The sequence below is a fragment of the Charadrius vociferus genome, unplaced genomic scaffold (assembly GCF_000708025.1).
Source record: "Charadrius vociferus isolate BGI_N301 unplaced genomic scaffold, ASM70802v2 scaffold163, whole genome shotgun sequence".
NCBI lineage: Eukaryota > Metazoa > Chordata > Aves > Charadriiformes > Charadriidae > Charadrius > Charadrius vociferus.
The window spans coordinates 1655372-1670070 of NW_009648332.1; the positions used below are offsets into that span (position 1 = coordinate 1655372).

Consider the following 14699-nt stretch of genomic DNA (forward strand, 5'->3'; position numbering starts at 1 on the left):
CACTTGGCTTAATATTTTTTAATCATTATGAAAGTTAATATGACACACTTACTTTTTAATAAACAGGTCTAATCCTGCAAATAGCCAGGGCAGTGAGAGAGCTGGAAGCACGCTTGTCTGCATGCGTTGATGTCTTTGTATCCCACATCCTCCTGAGCTCAGTTCTTTCTTTTGGTTTATTCCTTTTTATTTGTTCTGTTCACTTTTCTGACACTGTTTTGGTGGTGGTTTTTTTTTTTTTTTTTTACTCTTGAATGTGTTTCCCACTTGTCCTTCCTACCTACGTGTCCCTGGCTTCTCTCTCGGGGATCTTGTTACCATCACTGCACTTGTGTTTTCCTCTGTCTCTGACAGTTGCTCCTGGTTGTGGCCAGGCCTGATCCAGACATTCTGTCCTTTCTCCTGCTTGAGTTGTCTGCGCTTGCCAAGGCAGGGAAAGTTAGTCCATGTGAACTCTTTGACACATTGGGTAGCTAGCATCTATGTGAGGTTAAAAAATAAACAAAAGAAAATAAATGGATAACTTGTCTACTCTTTCATTTGGCGCTACTGAGGCAGTTACCTCATATGGCACTTAGCACAGAACATGGGGCTAATTTTATGTTCTGCCTGTACACAGAAATAGCTGCTGTTTAGTGGCACTAGCAAGGAAAACTGTAAAGCTTAGCTGCAGACGTCTGCTTGCTTTTCCCTGTTTGCCTTCCAGAACATTTTCCAGTAACTCCTTTTGACTTCGGGAGAAGGACAATTGTAGTTTCTTTGTTGGACAACTATATTTGAGATGTAATTTTTTCTTCAGATAATTAGCTAGCAAAAAAAAAATAAAATGTGCGGGATAGTGTCTTTTGTTTCTTAATGTGATGGGGTGAGAGGATGATGAAATTGGCCTCCCTTAGAATAAACTATTCCATATTCTACAGCAGTTGTTGAGCAGAGGATTAATATGCAGATCTATGAAGATCAAGGATTGTACTGTACAGTCTCACAGGGACTGGAAGTACTTATCACTTGGCTCTAGGATCTGATGTTCTAAGGAACAAGATTTGCCACTTAAATAGGCAATTAGTTAGCAATTAGTTATGTAAACATAGTAGTTATCACTTACATGAAATACATAAAGGTATGTAATCCCTGCAATTCAAATTGAAATACTAAGTTCTGCTTTGAAAAACACAAGCAGCCTCAGGGTTGTTGAGAATTTGACATGCTCATTACAAGCACAGCAGCTTTTTCTGAAGCTACTAAATCCTTTAAAGTGTCTAGGAGACAGAGATAAAAATTGTTTCACTTGGACTTCCTTTTTATTCACAGAAAAATGATGAAAATGGGAATTGCTCCGGTGAAGGTATTGAGTTTCCAACAACTAACTTGTATGAACTGGAGAGCAGAGTTTTAACAGATCACTGGTCCATACCCTATAAGCGGGAAGAGTCTCTAGGCAAGTGCCTGATTGCATCCACCTACCTAGCAAGACTAGGTAAGTTCTCTTTCTACACATTAAAGATTATCTATTCAAAGGATTCAGTATGTCTTCAGTATTAATCTTGCAGTTGTTTACTTAGCACCCTGCAGAATGATCACATCTCTGTGAAAGTGGTTAACAGTGAACTGTTCTACCCAATGCTGTAAAAAGAATGTCGGTGTCTCTTTTTTTTTTCCTCTAAAGTTATTTGTTTACTTAAGCTTTTTTAAAAAACGGAGCACATGTTTCTTTATGTTCTGATGATTGTAGGAATTACTGTTTTTCAGAGCTGAATTACTGACTCTTTTTTTCATTGTGCTAGTTATTTTCCATTTGTAAAAACAAGCTGTCATCTAAATCCACACTGTACCACGCTTGTATAACTGGTTGTTTTTCCCTAGTGAAATGCTTATACTGCATTAGACCTGAATTTGACTTTTCTGTGTTCAGTACTTTGGCTGGGGTTAAGAGTGTTATGGAGGGATCATGCCCATCAACTGGTATATAATAAGAGTGCAAGGTAGTTTTTCCATCATGCCTGATGGCAGACTAAAGGGACATTCTAATCCATAGGAAAAATGGAAGTTGTGAGGTGGTTCTGGTTTGCTTTGTTGTTTCTAACCCACCTTAAGAGTATGTTCTTAGATTTGGGTTTGGGTGGAGGCTGTGAAGCGTCAGAAATTATCTGAGGTTAGTTTAAGTTATAAACTTTGAAGGGAGAAATACTTCTGGTGCTAATAATGCTTGAAGAACTTGTAAAAGGTGGAACATTGGGAAACTTCTTGTTTCTAAAAGGCAGGTTCTCTTGACTCACATCTTACTGTGGCTGAAAAAGCATGCTAGTTATGAATGAACAGTGGCACGTTTATTACTGCTGGTTTTCATCGGTGTTCTCAAAAACTTGGAACGAGCTCCCTGAGGTAATCTTTAGAAGTTGGGGTTTTTTTTAAATACTTTAAAAAAGCACTCTTCTTTCTGTAAAGGTCTTTCTGATTCTGATGAGAATTGCAAGAGATTTATGGACAGATGCATGCCTGAAGCATTTAAAAAGGTGAGTAGGTACGGTACATTGATTCAATGTTTCTTTGTGGTGTTTATGGTGAAAATAGTGTTTTGTAAGCCAGACTTCAGAAACTGTGGTAACCACTGAGTGTGTTCTTAGATTAAAATCTTTATTTTACTAGATCAAAATCATACATAGACTTAGATTAAAATCACTCAAAGTCCCAGTTCTGCAACTCTGGCCAACCCTAGCACATAGCCTTTTTTTTTTTTTCCTTAAATGAGGAGCTCTATCGTAATTAGTGGAACCTAAAGACAGGTTTAAAGACCCTTTGATACAGCCATTAATGGCAAGTTCAGAATCAGATTTCCTTTAGCTCTGTTCTTTCTGCTGCTTCTTTGGAGAGTTGCTAAATTCTTTCTTGCCTCTTTGCATGATCTGTTTAGAATTTGACTTTGCCCTCAGTGCTTAATGCCTGATGTGCCTCTCTGGCTGTTCTTCTCTAGGTTACTGTGAATTTTCTCTACAGAGCTCCCAAAACCAATTTACTTCTTACTCGTCTGTCCATTTTGGATACTGCCTAATTTCTTGCCCAGTTTTTAGACCATATGTATAAAATACATACACACCTTTTAAAAAGTTAGTCAGTTATAATCTTAAAATACTGACAATATATTTAAGGAAGACAGAAATTTAAGGGGATTTTTTTTTTTCCATTTGGATATTAGAGTAATCACCTTATATAAAATGCTTTTAAATCACTTGATATTTTTTGCATATTAAATAAACAGTGTAGATTGCTCGTCCAGAAGGATATTCTGTAGAAATCTAAGTTCAGAATGTGCTAAATTTCAGTATGTTGAGATACTTGCAAGAAACTATTGTTTCTTAAAATGGTACGAAAGGTAATTGTATTTAAAGTGTTAAGCTTTTTAACTGCTTATGTTCAGACAGAGCTAACAGAAATTAAATGAAGTTTGCAGATGGAAGCTTCATGTCCTTTATAAACAATCACATTAGGCCAGATTTAAAGAACATGTTTCAGTAGGTGGGAAGGCAGCATTAAATACCTCTCCTCCTGGTACATGTTCTTTGTTTTCCGATAGAAAGTGCTCAAATGGTGTGAATTGGTAAATGGTTATTACAGCTGAATCAGTGCAGCTTTGTGGCACGCCTACTTGGAGATTAAATAGTTGTGGGCTCAATCTGCAAACAAATTAGTTTCATATTAGTTGCTCTTCGCAAAGGTTACAGTCCTTACTGGTGCGTGGAAATGGAAAACAGTTTGCTTTGTTACATTTTATTTTCTGTCATAAACTGTGATTTAAGGTGTTCTTCAATGAAATTACAAATTTAATTAACTCTTAAGCCATTAGTGCAGGAAGAGCATCTGAAAAACACACCAAACTGTTCAGTACACTCTAAGGAAATATTTGCTTTGCAAACAGCCACAGTGGTTAATAAACTATTTTGTTTTGTGATTGTGCTCAAACTTTAAAAAATTTTTTTTTTTTTTTAAGCTGTTGACATCCAGTGCTGTTCACAAATGGGGAACTGAAATCCATGAAGGAATATACAACATGCTTATGCTGCTAGTGGACCTGGTTGCAGAAAGAGTAAAACAAGATCCTATTCCTGTGGGCCTGCTCGGTGTACTTACAATGGTATTTGACTCTGATGCAGTTTCTAATATTTGGGTATTTGCCATTTCATATTTATGCTGCTGCTGGTTTTTCTAACTATTTAAGTTGCAATATATTGTCTCACTATCTGCAGCCATTGCTTGCTGCAGATTTTTAACATCTAGTATGCAATTCATAAAGGAGTGAGTGCTGTTCAAAACTTTTGAAAATTAGTGCTCTCAAAAAAAAATCACAACTGTGATCACTTCATTTATCTTTTAAAACTGGCACTTTTGAGTTTATCTTCCCCTTTATACAGATATCTGGGTCGCATGGGTACTGGATATTGTCTATACAGAATGGAAATTTCAGAACAACTTATACAGTGAGAACTGAGAGGCGGGAGCAGGGGTCTTCTGTTAAACTTTATTTTTTGCTAGATCTTTAACTGTTGACCAGGAGAATGCTAAACTAAACTGATAAAGTCAGACGTTATCAAGATAAGTTTTGAGACTAGCATAAACCATGCTATTCATTACCACGGGCTTTTCTTTTAAGGCATTTAACCCCGACAATGAGTATCATTTCAAGAATCGAATGAAGATATGCCAGAGAAACTGGGCAGAAGTCTTCGGGGAGGGGAACATGCATGCTGTCTCGCCCATATCCACTTTTCAGAAGGTGAGCATGGCCATGCCCTAGAACCTACTTTAAGGGTAGATATGTTTGTTTCAGAAAAGCTTGTTTGATTAGCAGGTATTTATAACACTAGGAAGCTTAAATGTGTCACCAAGAATTACAGCAAATAGATCTTCAGTATGTGTTGGACTGTAGAAATTAATTTGTCCTCTCAAATTGTCCCAGATCTCTATCAGTGGCTGGATTTAGAAATTGCTGTACTTTCATGTCTAATGTATCACAACAATCAGACAAGGTAGATCTGTTGTATCTAAGGAGTGAGGTCATTTTGGCTGTTGAGTGTGAAATGATCAGGAGAACTCAAAGCGTACAGTTCTAGCAGAGAATTCCTGCTTTTCTGACAGCCAAGGATAGGATATCATCAAGTCAGACATGCTGGAAAGGAGGCAGTTTTTGAGGTTTGCACTGTCTTGTTGCAGATGTTCCAGATGGGTGGGTCTAAAAAAGGAGCTTCAGTGGTGTTGATATCTCCTTCAGGAAACAAGTTTAGGGCAGTAGAAAGAAAATTCTACATCAGCTGCTTTGGGAAAGGTTCTTTAGTAATGTTCCACACTGCTAATGTGCTATAAATATAGTTGGTTGTGAGTCAGCAGCCACAGTGCGTACTGTTGCCGCAGCACATGGTCAGTGATGTCAAGCAGAGTCCAAAAAAGGATGATGGTAATGAGAACCTCCCAGAGCTCCAGCTACATGCTAAGTGAAGAAGCTGTTACAAACAGATTGTTGTTTTCTTTGAAATAATAGTGCATGCATTTGGAGTGTGGGTTAATGGGCTGAATGTTTCTGTCCAAGTCTCTGTTTCAGAAGACAAATGTTTAGAATTGATTGTTGCAGCTACTAATTTGTTAATATTTTAATTGTTCAAGGAACCTCATGGGTGGCTGGTGGATCTGGTAAACAGGGTAGGTAAATGTAAACCAAGCAGAATTGATATTTGTTGTTTGATTTCATTGGGCTTCAGAGATAATTCCCCCCCCCCCCCCCCAGCCCTTGTTTTTCCACTCTTTTGTGACAACGACAAAAAAAAAATAGTTTCAAATTTTAATCCTTCCTACATGTAGGGAAGAGCTCAGCTTAGGCTGCAGTGCTGTTTCCCAGTCAAATGTGCTGGGCCAGTCAGCTCTTTCTATATGTGGTCTAGCTTTCTTCTCTATTATCTGTTTGTACCTGAGACAGAGTTTCTAACTTGCTGTTGAAACTGGTACCAGGTATAATTGCATTCCCCAACGTGCCCCTGAATTCTATGAAAACATAAAGAATGTGATATTCCACGGTAAAAGATACTTGTTGGCAACACAGCAACTCTCAGTGAAGAATTTTCTATAATAATGTATTTAAAAGATAAAATACTGTAGTTCACTAACATAATACATATTTCAGTTTGCAGAGTTGGGTGGATTTTCAGCAATTCAGTCCAAACTCAATTCAGAAGATATTGAACTTGGGGTGAGTTCTCTCTGTCACGAAACTTCTCCCTTTCCCTTGCTTTCTGTGGAACCAGTAGGGTCCCTTTTGGCAGTGCTCATACCTTTGCTTTGGTACCAGAGCAACATTCCCACAGAGCCCTGAAGAAGTGCAGTCACTCTGGAGGTCAGATGAGGTTGTGCGTTAGAATCCTGACAGAAGAGCTTTTGAAACATCATAGAAAAGAGGAAGGGTTAGTGTATCTTTCTGGCTAACATTCGTCCTTCCAGTTAGACGTGAATCAGTCTAGTTTTGCTGGAAATTCACAAGTATGTCCCTGGTTTTCTGTTTATTTCAGCTGTAGCTGCATTTATCTGGAAGTGTACTTGAGTTCAGTCATTTATTATAGAAATCGTTGTTTAAGGAAAAAAATCTTTAGGAAGACAGACACTGTCTAATCCTAAGCAACTTCTCGAGAGCTGTGTCTAAAATCCAACTGGTCCAACAGTTCTAAACTATTTTTGATGACAAAGCCTAACTGGTTTAGTTTTAGATTCCTAACCTGTGTTCAGGAGACTTCATACTCTTGCAAGGTTTGAAGAACAAGGAGGCTAAGGGAAAACCATGTCATTTAGCATCTTGTCCCTCAGTATAAAATCAGTCTGCATTCAGTGAAATGCCATGTGAAGAGAATTCAGCTTATTTTCTTGGGGGTATTGATATTTGCTACTTTATAAAGGAGATAGCTTCATATATAAGCATAACAGAAGAATAAGGAAACTCAATTTAAACCCTGATATTGCGATAAAAACTTTGACTTTGTTTAATGACTAATAACTACTTGCTTAGAAAGGAAGTCTGGTTCAGCGTCACTTAATTTAGGCCTTTGATTGCAGTGGTGCACACTATTTCACAGTTCTTGATCCAGTGTGAGAAGTAACCAATTTTGATATTATTTATTGGCAAACAAATGTCTTCATACATTTAATTTCTTGATGATAGACATCACTTGAAAATCATAGAATAGTTTGGGTACCTAATTCCAAATATAGTTTGGGTCATATAGGTATATAGTTTGAGTATAAAGTAAATAAGGATAAAATCATGCATTGAAGAGATGTTGACATGTATATGACACATTTACAAAAGCTTTCTCCCACTTAATGCTTTGGGGAAGAAATTTACCATATGGCTTTAACCTTAAATCTTGCATTCTCATTTCTGTAGAGAGCAACCAAAATGTGGTGTGTCTCTTTCTGTCTCTTTACTTCCGTAACTGAGGCACGATTAGGCAGAGAAGACTGAGCAGAATGATGAGAGGACCAAGATTAGTGAAAACTGGGAAGGCATTTCTTATTTCAGGCAAAAATATATATCACATACTGTATGGCGTAGAATAAATCTCTTTCCTGAACCATGTGTTGTTGTAAAGGAGTTGCCCACCAAAATCAATTTGTAGCAAATAACTGGAAATTGTCATATTAGATAAATAATACTTATTCACTCTAATTTGCCTTTTAAGCTATAGATCACTAGCTCTGAAAAGATCTCTTATATGTGCACCTGAATACTGGCTCTGTTTCTTTCAGGCAATCTCTGCATTAGTTCAGCCATTTGGAGTTTGTGCGGAGTATCTTAACTCTTCTGTAGTACAGGTAAAATGCCTTTGGTATGAGTTCTTTTCAGCAAATAGAAAACCCTTGAAACACAATTGTAGTAGTTTGCTCGAATTTAGACGGAGTCCTCTGCATTAAAGTAGATCTTGAGCAGTACGGCATCAGAAAGACAACTATATGAGAACCTGTTCTTTTTACCATAGGAATTTGAAAAAACAGAGGACTGAAAATTCATTTACAACTGTGTTGGTGTGAAACTGGTGACTAATAGGAAAAACCTTCAAAAGTCACTCTGCATAAAGTACAAGAATCATTTTGAGCATCCTGAGAGTGATGGATAGAGGGCTCAGACAATGTTCAGATTCATTTTCTAAGCACGGTGATCTGTAGTCACTTAGCTACATCTGCAACACTGAGCAGCTTTGCCACTGCCATTTGTAAGCTTCATCAGTGTACAGCATGTGGGAAACGAATGTAGCTTGATGGATGGATTTTATTTTAAGTTTAGCTTTCTGACTGAGGTCAAGCACATGGATATGAGAGTTTACACTGGAAAAAAATTGTGGTACAGAAAAAAAGAGTTGGCCATAACATATTTATGTGTGCAAATATACTCCAGGCTTCACACCTACACTCACTAACAAAAGCTATCAATTTAGTAAGGAACTGAAAGTCTTTATTTGAAGAGGAGGTAGTTTAGAAGCCACTGGGAGTCAGAGAGGCATATGCATCAAATAACCGATGCTTTTTGAAAGATCTGTTTGTTTCTTTTTTCTTTTTTTTTTTAAAACTGTATTCTGGTGGTCTGAAATGGCTTCTTGCTCTAATTGCTTCTATTTCTGGATGCACCTAGCAGGATAGGTTTATGTATGTTGTAGATGTTGCTTTATGTCTGAGATAACTGTGAGCTTTCAGCTATGTATTTCGCTTTGCTGCAGCCAGATCTTCTGAGTAATGTAATTGATTTCAGGAAACAAAATGATTGTCATGTCTTTTCTCGCGTTCTTTAGCCCATGCTGGATCCAATCATTCATAAAATGATTAAATATGTACAGAATGTAGAAGAGAAGGACTTGAAGGACAAGGTAATGTTTTATATATTAAATATTTAGGAAGAACTCACTGTGTGTCTTAGAAATGCTGGCAATGTAGACTAGAACAATAGCTTTATTTTCACTGGCAAAAATACAGCCTGTTCTGAATTCTGACTGAATGGCACAGAACAAAATACATTTACTCCATTCCATTCAATACCCTTTTCAGTAGATACCTGATGTCATGACCATTTTTAAAATATTTTGCTACTTTTGTGATCATATATGGTTTTGTTGGTCCCCTTCTGAAGTGTACAGAATGCTCACTTCTCTAATTGACTTGAAGATGCTTACTATTCTGCAGTCTGTTAAATTCTTCTAACTTGTGTGCATACAACTTGCATTAGCTGTTTGCTTCTGAGAATTTGGTAATTGTTGATAAAATGTCTGCGTAACTTGTGACTACTTCCTTATAACCCTGAATTTAACTCTCAGTTCTATTAAAGTTTTGAGTGTTGACTTTTTACTTAGACTTAAATTGTTAATTGTAAACTGGAAAGTATGCATAGGTTGTATGACTACAGAGGAGCGATTTAGTGTACCAAATCTGTAGCAGGAGAGTCCCCTTTAACCAAAGGTTTTGTTGTCTTAGAATTTCTAGTGTACCAGTAATACTTTCAGATGTACATGGTACCGCATTTCATAGATTAAACGCTCTGTTGGGTCACTAAACCTACTCTTTGTGAATCATCGAAGTCTGAAACAGAATAGCAAAAATAGCGATGCTTTTATTTGTCCTTTTTTTTTGTTTTGTTTTAAACAGAGACTAGTCAGTATACCTGAACTCCTGTCTGGTATCAAACTGCTCTGTATGCGCTTCCAACCTGATTTGGTAACTGCAGTAGATGACTTACGGCTGGACATTCTGTTGCGCATGTTAAAATCTCCTCACTTCAGTGCAAAAATGAATTCCCTCAAAGAAGTAGGTTTGCTTTTTGTGTGTGTCTGTACATGTGCATATGTGCGGGTGTGATGAGTTGTTAGTATGTCATTGAAACCACAACCTTAAAAAAGAGATGGTGCATTATTTCCTGACAAATTATGTTGCCTTAGCAAAGGCTTAGTGCGTAATAAACACCAGAACAAATTAATATGACAAGAGTTAGTGGCCACTGAGAGCACTGTCGCCACTGCAAGGACCATGGCCTCCCAATTAGAAAATGACTAGACATAATTTGAATGTTTTCTAAGAACTGCAATTTCAGATTGATTTATAGGCAATGGTCTATCCTATTCATTGAGTATTCACTCTGAGATAATCCTGATAATTCAGAGCATCCTATAGGATGTCCTTTTTCTCTCCTCCACGCATTGAGAGAAAAGGGGAAAAAAACCCAAATGGGACTTAATCCTAGATTGATGTCTCAGTCCAGTTATATCCAATCATTACACTATGTAATTATATGGTTTTTATTATGGTTGTACACGGACACTTTAGTAGCACCTAGGAGCTGGGATTTATGGACCAGAGCTCTTTATGCTAGAATCTTAAATCTAAGTAGAAGAAGAAAACAGTTTATTTTTCATGGGAGTTGTGGTTTAAGTATAGAGTTGTTCATTCATCTCTTGCTTCCAGAACTTGTACAATTTCAGTGTTCCGAAAAAAGGCATTTTTTTTTTAGTAGCAGCTATTGTAAGGTGTTTTAACATCCCTTGTTTGTGCTTTCTGCTTATTTTATTTATGGGAAAATAGAGAAGTTAAACGTCATTGCTGTTTGGTTCTTAATCATAAATGCCATGTATCTTTGGTGAAAGTATAAAAGTGTGACTTTTGAAGGCTTTAGCAAAAATGCTCACTTCCTCCCTAGAGTGAGGAGCCTGCATCGGTTCTGTATTGGATAAAAAATAGGACACTGATTTGAGTGTAACAAGCAGAAGCCTGAGATAACCTACTTCTGGTATATCTGCAGAAATATACCTGGCAGCACAGGACAGCTTTTCTGTGTCACACAGGGAATAAGAATCCACTGCATCAGCAATTGATGACAAAGAGGTGTTTCTGTTAGAAATTTGCCTTTAAACAGCTTTTGAAAAAATAGAAACAAAAACCAAAAGCTCCCCAAACAAACACACACAAAAACCACCCAAACCACCAAAACAAACAAAAAACCCACCACAAAACCAACCAACCGAAAAAAAAAACCCGAACACCTCCTTTCCTCAAAATATTTCGGGATTCACACTTAAGCTTCACAGCAAGCCTTTTGAATAGATTTCATCGTGTGCATTTATAATGCGTGTGGGAATTATTGTTAGAATCTCACATTTTGCAATTTCTAGGTAACGAAATTAATAGAAGACAGCACAGTATCCAAGTCAGTGAAGAACGCAATAGATACAGACAGATTGCTGAATTGGCTAGTAGAAAATTCTGTCCTGTCAATTGCTCTAGAAGGTAAGCCCTTTCACAAAGACTTTTGGCATGTGCTTTGAATGTCTTGAATTTAAAAATTTTGTCTGTCCTTTCCAATACATTTTAATGGAATATTATTAACAAAGGAGTTCAAGGGTTTTGCCATCTTCAAAATAGAGTAAGGAAAACCCTGCAAATTCTGCTACTCTCATCTAATGCTTTATCTGACATCTGTGCAGATATCGTCTGCTGTACCTGGGGTTTTTACTCTCAGTTTACCTTTGTATATTGTTAGCCTCTAGAAAAGACAGAAAAGAGGGTTTGGTTTTTTTTTTTTTTTTCCAAGTAGTAAGACCCTATAGGTGTGAAGTGCTGTCAGATGTATGAAGTGAAACAAAATAAAAACGGAAGGAGGCTTTTCTTTTTCTTTGAACTGATAGATTTGTCTGTAACAGTAGAGGAAGAATTTTCCAATGAAGGTAACTGTTCTGCCTTTTAAGAAAGCTTGTTTATTCTTATGCGTTTAGTGAATCTAATACTGTTTTAAATATATTAATTTAGTTGCCTTCCTTTGTTTCATAGGTAATATAGACCAAGCGCAATACTGTGACCGTATAAAGGGAATTATTGAACTGCTGGGCAGTAAATTATCTTTAGATGAGCTCACTAAAATTTGGAGAATTCAGGTAAGCAACCAGGACTAGGCAGGTGCTTTTAAACTGTCTTACAAAAGCAGACATTCTAGTGGTGGGATTTTTTTGGATTGTAATATAGGCATCTCTTTATTGCAAAGTGGAGGTGTTGAGATTTTAACAGTATAATTAATGCGAAGGCTTTCTTCTACTTCTGCCTTTACCATATAAAATCAAGTGTTTTGGCAATTTCTTGTAACACACCTGTTAAATCTTACGATGAAGTGCAGTTCTTTGCAACAAGTGTTAAGGGGCTGCAAAAATATTTGACTTGGAATAAGAAGCTGTCAGCCTGAAATAAGTGATAGAGTGTTTGTCTAGACCAAAGAGCATGCCTAAGGATATTAATTTTCATGGCTGGGGGTATAAATTTAAATGCAGCTTACAGTGTGACTTTAAAGAGAGTGGGCTCAAATTGTATGAATTCCCATTTAACTTCCTGTAAATACATATAATTGAACGACAAGTCATCTTTTCACATTCACTTTATGTATATTCAGCTTATTGCTGTGTAGGAAAGGTGGTTTGACTGCTTAATGCAAATGACATGGAAATTTTGACCAGAAACGTAATCTTCCGCTACAGGAAATCATTTTCTTCTTTGTCCAAATGTTGAAGTTTTAGACTAAAGTCATTGGACGCTGGCAGATCTGCAGTATGTGCGGGCATGGTAGCAAGTCTTGCATGCTTAGTAGAGCTGAAGTATGATTCTAGCTTGCTCACTCTTACTCTTTTTAATAAAATGCAATACTTCCTCCCCCCTTCTGGGTCTTGTTACCATGGTGCTCCCATCAGTGTGGGAGGAGATTTTGTATTGCTCACTTTTGAGTAAAGCCTTAAAGAGTGTCAGAGCTGGAGCACCACACACACGAACTTAACCAAGCAATAAAAATGTTGATGTTTGTATTGTTGTCACCACACCTTACAGTGGTATGCGCCATTGCAGCATCTTGAAGCTGCTGTAATAATGGCAGACTAACTTGTTCTTTCCTGTTTTAGAATTACTTCAAAGGTCTCTGTGCCAGTAAAGTAAGGAGCAGAGACAGTTATTCTTACCTTGTATTTCTAACATGTCAAAAGCTGATATTCATTCTCATTAGTATGGATAGTAGGATAATATTTACATTAAGGTTTTTCTCTATCTCATTTGGGATAAAGACCTACCTTCATGTGTTTTCCTTCCTCTTTTCAGTCAGGGCAATCCTCCACTGTGATTGAAAATATACATACCATTATTGCTGCAGCTGCTGTGAAGTTTAGCTCTGATCAGCTCAATCATTTATTTGTCCTAATCCAAAAGGTAAGTTTTCACATGAGTTTACGTTCCTTAGGAAGAGAATTGGTGAGATGTACTTGTGCATCCAGCCTACCAAAAGGCAAACGCATTGATACACTTATACTTTCTCTATAAAAACATAAATATAAAATTGGCTATAAAATAACACTTTTAATACTGATATTTTGTGTTCAAAAAGCCTGATCTACTACAGTACTCTTAATTGACTTAGATTTTAAGTACATTAAATAGGCAGTGCTAAGCTGCCTAAAATATGAGATTTTTGTTATTAAATTTAATCTCTTGTAGTTTGTTTTTGAAAAAGAGTTGGACAAATTAGTACTGTTACTCCCAGTAACAAAAATAAGGAAATAGGCATTGCGGAAACATACTTGTTTGTATTTTGATTTTCCTGAAGTGAATCAGTTGTACACAAAAATACAATTTACAATTGAGACTTAACGGACTGACACTGCTTGCTGCTGTAATAGTGGATGTTATTTCTTTGCCACTCAGAGCTGGGAGACAGAGAGTGATAGAGTGCGACAGAAGCTGTTGAGCCTGATAGGGCGCATTGGTCGAGAAGCACGGGTGGAGACAACCACTGGAAAGGCATGTGAATGCAAAATAAAATCTCTTTTTTCTTTTCTTTTTTTTTTTCTTCTCTCTTTATTAATGTAGGGTTGCTAGTCTCTGTGCTTCCTAGGTCCTAACTAGTCTTGCACGTCTTCCTCTAGGTTCTGGAGGTACTTTGGGAGCTGGCTCATCTTCCAACATTACCATGTAGTCTTATTCAGCAGGCCTTGGAGGAACATCTGACAATCCTCAGTGATGCCTATGCAGTGAAAGAGGCAATTAAAAGAAGCTACATCATCAAATGCATAGAGGATATTAAGAGGGTTGGTTTATTACTTTATTTTTTCCAAAATGAAGTGTTATCTAGCCTTGATGTTGCCCTTTCTTTCAAGATGCACAAATTGTGTGTCCCATCTGTAAGTTCTTACCTTGGGGAGTCCACGAGAGGGGTAGGCTTTGTGTGAGCCACTTTGTTGACCATGAGACTCATAGTAAGTCTCTTGCCTTTGTTTTAAGCAAATTTTCAGCACAAGGAGTGATCAGTTTATGGGAAACTACCAGGATGGGCCCAAGGTTAGAATTTGCAAATGGAACCACTATAAAGGTATGTCAGTATTTTAACTGTCCCTTTCATGTGAAAGCCTAGATTAGTTTTCTTTTAGTTAAGCATGTGTTCTGGCATGGCCATTAAGTCTCAAAATGCAAATCAGTATTTAAATCGTGGTAGTTTTGTATTTTATTAAAATACTTAAACTCTTTTCATCTAACATGAAGAAGCCATTCCCGCAGCTGCCTGAGCTAAGGTGTTTCCTGGCAGCACCCAAGATGTGCATGGCTTAAAAGACTGCATATACTCTATCCTGCACTGTTAACATAGCAGGCAGTTTTTCTTGAGGTCTGCA

At 37.2% G+C, this 14699-nt stretch overlaps 1 protein-coding gene across 1 annotated transcript in view; it reads left to right on the forward strand.

The window, feature by feature from the left end:
* The first annotated feature begins 1317 nt into the window (after positions 1 to 1317).
* Positions 1318 to 14699, forward strand: part of USP24 (ubiquitin specific peptidase 24) — a 51587-nt gene continuing 38205 nt past the window's right edge. Inside the window, exons 1-14 of the mRNA XM_009884592.1 lie at positions 1318 to 1477; positions 2446 to 2513; positions 3986 to 4129; positions 4646 to 4768; positions 5653 to 5688; positions 6167 to 6232; positions 7780 to 7845; positions 8817 to 8891; positions 9664 to 9822; positions 11181 to 11295; positions 11836 to 11939; positions 13138 to 13245; positions 13738 to 13833; positions 13959 to 14120. Of these exons, the coding sequence (XP_009882894.1) occupies positions 2481 to 2513; positions 3986 to 4129; positions 4646 to 4768; positions 5653 to 5688; positions 6167 to 6232; positions 7780 to 7845; positions 8817 to 8891; positions 9664 to 9822; positions 11181 to 11295; positions 11836 to 11939; positions 13138 to 13245; positions 13738 to 13833; positions 13959 to 14120 (1287 nt within the window). The 5' untranslated portion in view covers positions 1318 to 1477; positions 2446 to 2480. The remainder of the gene's footprint in view (positions 1478 to 2445; positions 2514 to 3985; positions 4130 to 4645; positions 4769 to 5652; positions 5689 to 6166; positions 6233 to 7779; positions 7846 to 8816; positions 8892 to 9663; positions 9823 to 11180; positions 11296 to 11835; positions 11940 to 13137; positions 13246 to 13737; positions 13834 to 13958; positions 14121 to 14699) is intronic.